Genomic DNA, 11,900 nt, shown 5'->3' with positions numbered 1-11,900 from the left:
CCTTTGAAATTGGTATTTGGGTCTTAAAGAGGGACTGGCCCTCCAAAAGAAAGCCACTTGGGACATATGTACCAAAAAGACAATATGAGGCACCAGTGGAAACAATATTTATACCAGACTGTACAATTATATTACTCATGGGTTCATTTCTATCGATATGATTGGAATTTAACTGGCATACCCAGGGTATACGGTGAGTTTAATTTATGTTACAGCGTATCCTAGACAAACATGCACTTTGTGTGCAGGATCAGTACATTCTTCCATTTGCTTCTCTGACTGGCAGCCTCTTCTTTCACCTTCTCCATATCACACTCAGTGATTCCATGTTAATTATTTTTTTTTCACCCCATGCAGCTCTGTTAAAGAGGCTGGGAAATGCTGTTGATGTTCTGTATAGGAGCATCACTGCAAGGGACCAAAGCCTCAATGAGATTCAGGCTCAGCTGTTTGGTGCCCCCCCCCCCCCTCCTCTTTCTCCAGTGCCTAATGTGATCCTGTCGTGGAGATGTTTGCTTGGGATGAGAGGCTTGTGTTCTCCACGAGAGGCAGGGAGATCAGAAAGAAGATGCCCAGAATATGGACGTGCCATGTCATCGGGCTGAGATGGGCACACACAGCCAGGGAGCACACAGAGCCATAGGTCTAACAGGCAGCAATCCCGGAGCAGCTGCCTCGGCAGAGTCCATGCTTGTGCCGATCACACAGTAGGAGAGAGAGGAGTCACCATGGGTTACAATGGAACCTGGATTTTCAGGAACAGAAGCGACACAGGATTCTATCAGTCAGCATCTAGAACCCTGGAAATCAGGAACCTATCACACTCTCAGGTGTTCTGGAGCAACCGGAGTGCTAGTGATGGCCAGAGCTACAGACATTTTACCACCAGCGTCCAGGTTGTCATTTTTATCGGCTCTTTGCTGGGTGAGTGCAGGCTTTGGGCTTCATCGTTGTTTTTTTTTGTTACAATGTTATTGGGTATTTAGCTTTTGGGATGGGATGGGTGATATGCTGCTCAACCTATAGAGGACATGTGAAGGGTTAAATCACACAGTCACGACGGGCCAGTGTCAGTTGCTATACACCCCCCTCCCACCCCTTCTGGGTCGTGTGTGATGCTGTCTCCAGTGGGCACTGAGGATCACCCTCCTTCTGAGTGTTTTCTTGGAGAATTACCATATATGGCATGCAGACCCAGATTTTGGGTACCCCAAGAGATATGGGCATTGCATGGTATATATACTCTATATATAGGTGTATATATATGTGTGTGTGTGCATGTATGTGCATGTATGTGTATATATATATGTATATATGTATATATATATATGTGTATATATATATATATATATATATATATATATATATATAATGCCATACATGTGTATTCAGTCCAGTTATTGAATGGTACAAATGCTTGTTCATGGAAAATCAGATAGAACATCTCTATTATTTTGCCTACCGACCTTCACACATCTGGGGATAGCCCACTCTGTGATCCTCTGCCATGAATGGAACCTACTTTGTAAAATGTACACGATATGACTTGCCCATGCAGTGGTTTGCTGCCATCACTCTTACTCAGGGGTTTCCGTGGGAGAACAGATGAAGGGGACATGTGCCAGTGTTATTCAGATTCATCTTATTAAGTCATTTTATATAAAATATATAAATACTGCAGTGGAACATATCAAAAGAGCAAAGCAGGGCATATCTGAACTACTCAAGACTCCAGCTTGGGTATTTGCTCACTAGGATATTTGCTCAGTACCTCTATGTAGGTATAGATCATTTGGGTATTTTGGGCAACATTATATATAACATTATACAGATAAGCAAATCACAGTCTTCCTCATGTGTAGAGTAATATTCAGGGTTGCCATCAGAAATCTTGGGGCCCAGTATTGGGGCCCCCATGCGCAGGATGCCCCTTGCCTATCCATTGTCCTGCTTATGTTCCACCCATTCCCCCCCCCGCCTTACTGGAAGCACATTTTATGAGGGCAAGGGTGAGCCTAGGGTTAGTGGCAACTGAGTGCACTATTTCTTCTGGGCCCCCATAACTAACACTCATACATACTAACATTAAAATTAACTACAACGCTGTACACAAACAAACATTCTTTTTCCTACTCCTCCTCCCCATCCTCCACTAACCCCAGGCTCACCCGTGACACCATACACTGATGCCTACACACACATGCTAACACCAAATACTAACACGCACACTCATGCTAATGCCATACACCAAAATACACGCAAACACTTTATCACCATACAGAAACAGACATTCAAACGCACTCTAACGCTATATGATAACATACACATTCATGCCATACGGTAACACACAACACCATATGCTCACACATGCTAATACCACGCTCTTATACACATGCACACACTAATCACCAATATACATTAACACACACTCACTTATAACACCATACATATATAGTGTTAGTGTGTGTGTATATATGTAGAGTGTAAGAGTAGGTACCGGGCATACTCTCCCCGATGGCGGCCTTAGTAATATGTGATCTATTTAATGCTTGTCAGTATTGTTTTATGTCCATTTTGCTCTGTACATTGTGTTAGTAGGTATATGGATCATGTCATCAGCATGACCGCACAATGCCTAGGATATGTTAGAGAGTGTGGAGTGGGGTTGCTGGCGCAGAGAAAAGGAGGACGCACGTTGGAGACAGCAGGGACACTGTCAGAAGGATAGGAGAACTTGTCAAAAATAGAGAGAAAAGGAAGCCAAGCAGAAACCATGAAATTGAGAGGCTGCGGAAGGTGGTTAACAGATAACAACCACGGAGAATGAGACAGATGGGAAAAGGCAGAAGGCATGGATTTAAAACGATGCAAAGGATATATTGTAATCAACTCTAGTGAAAATAGTAGGGATTTGGTAAATATTATACAGCCTAATGCCATATTTTCTAGTAATTTGGGCTATATTTAAAATGAAAGAATAATACACTTGAAAAAAGTGGCAAAATCTGGACTTTCTCACACAAAACAAGAACCGGGCCAACATCAGAAATCTTGGGGCCCAATACACGCTTAATGCCTGGTCCCAATATTAACACTACGCACGCTCTATAACACTACATGTGGATATACACACTCATGTTAATGCCATAAAGTAACACACAACACAATATGCACACTAACACCATAGTCAAATACATACACACGCTATCCAACAACATAAACTAATGTACAACCTCTTTGAATTACGTATCAGGACATAATCATCAATCATCAGTTCCTCAGCAGGTCTAAAAATAAGGCAAATATAATCTCAGATGACCAACAACACATGACATATGTCATGATTTATTTAACAACGATAAATTATTAGTGTATAGCTAGTGAAGGTGAACCAGAAGTTTGACACAAAGTTTCAGTACAGCATGGGAACCGAGTAGTCACAGTAGCAGTAAGTGGTGCCGAGCTACATCGCTAAGGTTTAATGGACATTAAATCACCGATGAAATCCTACAGCCCACACAGTTCATAGGATGGGCCACCGTGAGATTATGGATGGGTCAGTAAATCTGGGACACAACAATATAACCTTTCTGCAGTTTTCACAATCTATAATTTTCCCAACCTCTACGATATAAATTAGTGGCCTCTCTTTTTGAAAGGCTTAAAAGTACCTTAAAACAGACATTTAATTAAACGTACGCTCAAACTGTACATGTTTCCACATTAGAGGATTAAGCGCTGGTGTGATTATCTCTACTGCTGGCCACACACTGTGTGGTTGGTGGCGTAATTTCCTCTAATTGAACTCTTTCTTCAGAAGTCTGTGATTATTAAATGAGGTTGATGGGTCACATTAATTTTAACTATTCATATAACAGTTGGGATTGATAGAATGAGAGCAGAAGGAGTTCAAAGGCATGACATGGATTTGGGCTGAAACTAGGAATGGTGGAGATGCTTCCAAAAACCCACCCCATAGTCACATTGAGGAGGTTTCCAACGCACTTCACTAAAGTCCAACGTCAATAGCTGCCAGATCCTCTGCAAACAGATATTAACTTGTGAATTAATTGAGCACAACAAGTTTTGGACTGCAACGTTGGGACTGCAGAACTACAACTGCCTGAACAAGCTTTTGGGCAGTCCTGGACTACGTCAATGAGGACCAGACGTGGTGTCCTACAGCTCTCTGAGCCTGGGTTGGGAGAGCTGCTCAATAACATTTAGAAAAAGAGTAACTTTAATAAAATACTCTGAAGAAAAACACTTTCGAATTACCCGTAAAGGCTGGGGGATGGGAGGAATGAATCAGTTGCCAAGGTAACTGAGCAGAGATAGTGAAAGTCCCGGAGGAGAGAAGTGTGAGGTACGGAACAAATGGGGTTTATATTTAGCTCCTGTGATACTTCGTAATTAAACAAGACACGAAGGTTATATATAGGACAGAGGCAGCTATTTTAATCCATGCAGCGTAAAGCGTCTGACACATCTACCGTAACAGGTTATATGGCAAAGATTATTCATCAGGAATGAGTGTTTGGGCTTTAATTCACTAAAGCCGGCATTTGAAAGTGAAGTTTCCATAGAAAATGCATTTCAGCTCAGCCCTTTGTGCAGAAGAAACTTGTCCGGGTTGGACCTTCATGTTGTAAGGTGAAGTGATCAAAACTATAGATCCCCTCCAAATTTAGCCGTAGGGACTTTAAACATGGCCGTGTCCTAGAATGCCACTTTGTGAAATTTATGCTAGATCTGCTACCGTAAGGTATATTAATGTGAAGTGGAAGCGTCTAGGAGTAACAACAGCTCAGCTGCGAAGTGGTAGACCATCAGGGCCGGCCCTACAATGGAGCCGACTGGGGCAATTGCCCCAGGCGGCACTTCAGAAGGGGCGGCACTTTGCCGCCCCAATCGGTTTTTTTTTGTTTTTTTTTGAAGCGGAGGAGAGAGAGAGGGGCACCGAGTGGTTTTCGCTTACCCGCTCGGCGCCCCTCTCTCTCTCCTCTGCAGCGAGTTTCCCTGTTCGGTCTCGGTACCGGCTTGTAATGCAGAGCGCCGGAAGTGACGTGAATTTCCGGCGCTCAGCATTACAAGCCGGCACCGTGGCAGCACAGAGAGACTCGCCGCAGGACTGTTTAAGGGTAAGTACTGGTGGGGGGGTAGATAATGCCGCCCCCCCCCCGGCGTCGGCGGGGGGCGGCATTTTAAACTTCGCCCCAGGCGGCGTTAAGTCTTCGGCCGGCCCTGTAGACCATGCACACTAAACACCCTTGTCAGTATTTTATATCTGTATTAATTCTGAGATCCTCCAATTCTACCCCATTATTCTTATAATTGGGAAGTCCAGAAGTCTACCTCCTGCTCTATATGATAGGTAGAGGAGGGAAACGGCTTTATATTGGACACAGCTGGACACACGCAGAGGTGCATTTACTACTATAGAGTGGGCGAAAGTGGACAGGGTGTAGGCCGAGTGCAGAACGCAAAAAGGTTTCCACACCCATTGGGGAGTTCTAGGAGTTCCCACATCTGATTATTCCTTGATGGAACCTCGGAAATCTGGCCATGCTTTCTTCAAGCATAGCGGATCTTCTGTGGAGGAGGTATCATCCACCATAGTTTTTGAATGTGGAAGAAGGTAAGATCTAGAATGTAATCCATTCTGGATGATCTGCCGATGTGTAATAACACCAGGGTGTGGATTTAATGTGGGTGGCACTCAATAGTTGCTGAATATAATATGATTCAGATCTTACTCACACGGAGCAATGCATTCACATTGGTGTGATTGAGCAGCATGTCTGGAGAGCACAGCTGTGAGTTTGCATTGATTTCGCCAATTGCAAACTTGAGCATCATTGAAATAATAGCTGTGAACAACCGTGGAACATCATGTAATGAAGAGAACCAGGGATATAGATGGGAAACTAATGTTACCCAGACAGAGGAAGAGCCCACTCCACCAGCCCTGCTCATCTGCTGAAAACAAAAGGTACACAGTTAGTTAGTTGTGACAAACACTTCAATGGAATTTCTATAGAATTGTATGGAATCTGGCATGAACCTAAAGGGGGGGGGGGCTGGCACCTTGATATCTTATCATACTGACTTATGGTTAAAATAAATAGAATGCCTCAGTTTCAACCACTCAGCCGATGGAGGAACTGACTTCATTGCTGTGAAGAATCAACTCAATGTGTTGATGGTGCAGGGAAAGTCACCTAAAATATCACATGTCTGACAGGCCTCGGTCTATTTATCTGTTGGAACAAAAGAAGATATAACCAGGTTTTGGTATACGTATTATCACACATCCAACCTGTGGCCACACAAGGAGATGAGAATCACACACTTCTCTGGGGTGTACAGGGTCTGGCTTCTAACGTCCCATTTTTCTTGTTTTTTCTATATTCTGTCAAAAAGATGTCTGGTCATCGCCCTGATCTGTTGGGACCGGATGTAACCGGCATCAGTCAGGAAGAGGCACAATTAATCTGTTCTATAACAGGAAAGAGCGCTGAGTATTCGCATACAATCCGGCTTCCGAGGCTCGTTAGTTCCCAGGGCACAGCTAATTAAAAACAATAATTACAACCTGCCTTGCAAACCTCTGACTGGGTAGAGCTGTGGTTGGGGACATAAAGTTCTGGAGATTAATCCGTCATCATTAACTTTTAAGTGTTTTTTTGTTCAATGTGTCTTAAAGGAATAGTTAATTATGGCTGAAACGAGAATTTGGATTACATTGTATAATATTGATTATTTTTCATTATTTATATTTTAGTTTGATTATGTGCTTTTTGTTCCAATTCTTCTCCCTTTGTTAGCTCACATTGGCTTCTTAGCCTGTTATATAAGCATGTTGAACCTGGAACTGGTGGCCAGTGGAATACGTTGGATACATGTCTACATGAGTATCTTCTATATATAGCTTATTATAAGGCATTACAAATAAATTAAGTTATAGTACGATTGATATACAAGCGGCACCTAAGAGGTAGAGAGAACACATTTTCTCATATAGAGGATTCCGACATTTAGTTTATGCACCAGGGCAGTTTAGATCTCTTTACCGGTAATAGCCTTATCCAAGGTGGATTGAAGGCGTCTAGTAGTAGTAGTAGATATTTAATCTGAGATCTAATAATATCCTATAATATACTAAATTCAGCTCTCCGGTGATGGTCGTAATAGTTCCTATTACAAAGTGGGTAGCAATTTGCGTGTGTTCACATGAGGTCTTAGGCCAATTAGTAGGAAGCAAGGCCATTTCCGGAGAAGACCCTAGTCCCAGGCATGTTAATTCCTGAATTACTTTGAGGACCATAAACCACACCGATTTAATCTTACTAACATACCACCCGATATGCAAGTGCCCACTTCTTGGTTGCATCTCCAACAAATGGGAGAAGCTTCTCTATACATTTTCATTAAATTGCTTAAGACCAAATACCATATATAAATCAACTGTGTACATGGCCTTTAACCCTCCTTATGGTGTAATGTTATTATCTTATTAATATCTCTGAACCATGCTCTTAAAGCTGGAAAGATGTCATGCCAATAATCTCAATGCAGATCATTTGTGTCTGCTAGATCTAATTTTAGTTGGTGCCATCCCTACATACTATAACCAAGAATTCGGTCATTTTTAAGGGGATCATTTAGGGAGTATGTAAGAATTTAATACATTCATTGTACCCCATGTCATAGCTTTTAGTTGCTTACTGTATACATTACTGTATATATTTGCTTTATCATTGGTAAAAAAATTAGCTTCAATTATTTTTCTAGGATCAGCAGTAATATTTATGTCAAGATAATTCAGTTCCTCCTTAGTCCATAACACATAATTAGTCTTTAAAAGGTATTTTTTGTGAACAAAATAATAATTGGATCATTTTCCATACTTTTTTTATCAGACCCATTAGAGTAGGTAAAGAGATAGTTGGACTCTTACTTTGTTTTTGTAATATATGCCATGCGCCCTATCTAGAATTTGACTTTTTTCCCCAGAAGTTCAATAGTGAACGGTCAGACCTAGGGAAACACCAGGGCTAATCCACAGAATTCCCTCAGTGGGCTCCGGGAGCAGTTTAACTCTTTTTCAACCAATATAAGAGTTTCAACATGTTCTATGTACGCTATTTCAGATCGGTGTCTTTTGCGAGCCTGACCCTCACAGTAATATTTAACAGAACAATATAACACTGCGAGAATTTCCCGGTCCTACCAGAGAACCAAACAAGATTAACCACGCTTTTTAGAGCTGATTTGTATAACTCTTAACAGCTCATAAAGTCTGACATTTAGTAGCAGGGCGTGTCGCGCAAAGATGTAACAACCCTAAACCTTCAAACCACGGAATCACCGCTCTGTTCTACCTGTATTACCACTTGTGATTGTGTATGTGGCCTTGCATGCCATTGTACATTTACAATATAATAAAACGCACCCTTTCACTATTCTGCGAACAATGAGATTTCGAAACATACCAATAGATTTTATATATATATATATATATATATATATAAATATAAATATATATATATAGTATACATCATGTATGGAGAAGGAAAAGTGTTATTTGGAAGGGTGCAGAAGAGTCCCTACAGTGCAGTAACTTGTTTGAGCAAAGACTAAAATTGAATTTTAATGGGATGCTGATAGGTTCTGTGCTGTCTGGATGTTAATGGAGGAGGTGAGGATTTCCTCTTCATCTCGATTGCCAGAGAGCTCTTGCCGTTTGAAAAGATAAGCTTATTACACAGGTCTCCGTTTACAAGTGGCCCTGAAACTGACTGCAGAACATCAGAAGGACGAGAGATCTATACAGCAATACATACACGTGCTTCAATGTAACCACACAGTAAGCAGAAGCCGCAGTCCGTGAATTATATTCTCTACTTTTCTTACTTTTCCTTCTAAAAACCATGCATGACACCTGGTACGAGAGCTCTTTTTGGGGTACCATGGGCAATCTGTTGAGTTTTAGGATCGGACTGGACTTCTCCACCTCTCGCCCTGCTTGTTCCTACCATAACACTGGGGAAAGGGAAGGACTCCCAGCGGAGGTCTAAGTCCCCAGCCTACAAAACGCTAAAATGGAGCAGCTAGTGATAGTCTTAATTGATTTATGTTGTTAAGGTGCTGACATAGCTTCTCTGTGTAAAACAAAATATGGCAAAGCTAACTGCAAAACAGATTAAGGCAAGGTAAAGTGAGTGTAGTAAGAGGAGTTATGTATTAGGTAGCATCATTGAGTTCCATAGACAAAAGTACCCTGAGTGTCCCAGGGGTGTCTCTGCTGGCAGGTGCGCAGGTGCAGTATCCTCGTTTGGTGCTGTGAATAAGCAAAAAAAGGCATTCTTTTGCACACTGCTCGGTTGCCCATCCTGTGGGTGCTTTCTGCTTGCAGGGTAAATCTCTGCGGGGTAGACACAGGCACTAGGAGGGATGTTCACGTGGACATGGTGTTGCACCAGGAGTAATAAAATGGAGATACTTTTGCCCCCACTGCAGGGACGTTCCTTTAAACAGTGGTAAAACCTGTGTGATGTTTTAGACCCTTGATAAACATAATGTTATTAATGTTGTATTTCAAAAGCTGGTAAAACCAGTATGCAGACATCTGGATTGTTGTCAAGGTCTTGCCTCAACAAATATTCTATGTCCTCCATGCAGGAAATGTCATTGTCCTTTGGTCAACCTGCAGAACATCTGTCCTGAAATCAGTAACTAACAGTTTCATGAAGAACCTGGCCTGTTCTGGAATCTGTGCCAGCTTGGTGTGCGTGCCTTTTGACATTGCGCTAAGTGCCAGCCCGAGCTGCTGTTGGTGGATTCACACCCAGCCCTTCTGTAAGACCATCAAATTTTTGCACAAAGTCTTCTGCTCTGTGACCATCCTCAGCTTTGCTGCCATTGCTTTGGATAGGTAAGAAAAATCTTCTGCAATGTCTAGAAATCAATGTTTGGTTTTAGGGCAGGGCTGTCAAACATCCAGCCCCTGGGCCCAATCTGGCCCTTTAAGCCCTTTTCTCCGGCCCCCAGAAACTTGGTGGAACAGATGCCCAGCAATCCTGCCTGTCTAGAGGAGGAAGTCTGTGACTGTCAGTCTGTGTATGTTGTGAGTTGGGCTCTTGTGCGTGTCTTGTCTGTGAATGTTGTGGGAGCATCTCAGTGCTGTAAGCTATGTCTGTGAGTGATGTGAGTTGTGTTCTTGGGTTAGTACTGTGAGTTGTGAAAGCCTTGTGTCAGACTGTTGGGAGTGCATGTCCGTGAGTGCTGTGCATTTTTGTAAGGGTGCCAATCTTTAATTGTTGAATTGTGTAGTTGTGTGTGGGTATATGTGAAGGGTGTGAGTTGTGTTACTAGGAGATATGAGTTGTTTGGTCATCTGTTTTGTGAATGCTGTGAGATTTATGATTGCCTCCCAGGATGAAAATGTATTTCTGCCTCAGTCCAGGAAGGTACTTGAGTTCTGAACCTCAACATGCTTAAGTCTTCCACTTTCTCAACCCTTACCTATGTATTCTGTAGGATTATATTTGCTGGGCTGGTCCTGTATAATGCATGGACCTTTAAATGTAACAATGCATTATACAGGGAAACTTTCCAGAGTTGATCTTTCATGTTAAACTGGAGGAGAAGAAATGTTTCATCTAGCCTCAACCCACAATTGATCAATTGGTGATTAAATCCCTTGCTTCCTTCTGATATAACTATTAAGCTACTTAAGGAAGATGTATTTTAACTTAAATGTGTGTCTGGTTTTATTTCATTACAGGTATTACTCAGTGCTGTACCCATTAGAGAGGAAGATCTCAGATTCCAAAGCCAGAGACCTGCTCATCTACATCTGGGCTCACGCTGTTGTTGCCAGTATTCCTGTGTTCGCTGTGACAAATGTGACTGACATTTATGCCATGTCCACTTGTTCTCCTCCCGGGGACTACTCCTTAGGCCACCTGGTTTATGTCCTCGTGTACAATATCACCACCGTTCTATTTCCCGTGGCTGTTGTTTTTCTCTTCATGCTCCTCATCCGAAGAGCTTTGAGTGCCAGTCAGAAAAAGAAAGTGATCATTGCGGCTCTGAGGACGCCGCAGAACACCATATCCATTCCCTATGTGTCCCAGAAGGAAGCCGAGCTTCACGCCATGCTGCTGTCCATGGTCCTGATATTTATTCTCTGCAGTGTCCCATACATAACTTTAGTGATCTACCGCACCATACTCAATGTGCCCCACATTTCAGACTTTCTGATACTGACTGCTATCTGGCTGCCTAAAGTTTCCTTGGTAGCAAACCCTCTACTTTTCTTGACAGTGAACAAGTCTGTACGCAAGTGTGTGGTGGGCACCGTTGTTCAATTACACCGCAGGTATAGCAGGAGGAATGTGGTCAACCTTGGATCCATAGCAGAGGTGAACTTAGAACCCAGCGTGCGCTCAGGCAGCCAACTTCTCGAAATGTTCCACATTGGACAACAGCAGATCTTCAAGTCTGTGGACGATGATGATGACAATGACGCCAAGTCAGATGGCGCCAGGAACATAAAACTGAAACATGCGGTGCCCGGTACCAGCCTTGAGGTAGAACATACTTTGGTACAGCGGTTCATTCCACAGAGTGCAGAATCTTCAGCGCAAGTGGCCCCTGTGATGCCAGGCGAGGCCGAAGTGCTCAGTGACAAATATTCAATGCAGTGTGGGTTTGGTCCTTTTGAGTTACCACCGCAATGGCTTTCTGATAAGCGAAACAGCAAGAAGCGCCTTTTGCCCCCCTTGGGAAATACCCCAGAGGAGCTAATCCAGACTAAACAACCTAAGTGCAGAACTGAGCGTAAAATCAGCAGGAACAATAAAGTATGCATCTTTCCAAAAGTAGATTCCTAG

At 42.7% G+C, this 11,900-nt stretch overlaps 1 protein-coding gene across 1 annotated transcript; it reads left to right on the top strand.

Moving 5' to 3' along the window:
* Nucleotides 1-728: 728 nt before the first annotated feature.
* LOC149284641 (putative G protein-coupled receptor 176) lies at nucleotides 729-11,900 on the top strand. The gene is made up of 3 exons (XM_089496284.1): nucleotides 729-924; nucleotides 9,685-9,937; nucleotides 10,790-11,900. The coding sequence occupies exons 1-3, from the start codon at nucleotides 729-731 to the stop codon at nucleotides 11,898-11,900; spliced, it is 1,560 nt and encodes a 519-aa protein (XP_089352410.1).

Source organism: Sceloporus occidentalis, unplaced genomic scaffold, assembly GCF_023333645.1.
Source record: "Sceloporus occidentalis isolate IW3139 unplaced genomic scaffold, rSceOcc1.0.p SCAF_89, whole genome shotgun sequence".
Classification (NCBI taxonomy): domain Eukaryota; kingdom Metazoa; phylum Chordata; class Lepidosauria; order Squamata; family Phrynosomatidae; genus Sceloporus; species Sceloporus occidentalis.
This window is presented reverse-complemented; position numbering and strand designations above follow the sequence as displayed.

Bases quoted from the DNA above. Each gene is read 5' to 3' on its own strand.
- LOC149284641 (XM_089496284.1), top strand. From the start codon at position 729: ATGGGTTACAATGGAACCTGGATTTTCAGGAACAGAAGCGACACAGGA. The intron at 925-9,684 runs GTGAGTGCAGGC...TCCTCCATGCAG, and splicing joins TTTTATCGGCTCTTTGCTGG to GAAATGTCATTGTCCTTTGG. The intron at 9,938-10,789 runs GTAAGAAAAATC...ATTTCATTACAG, and splicing joins GCTGCCATTGCTTTGGATAG to GTATTACTCAGTGCTGTACC.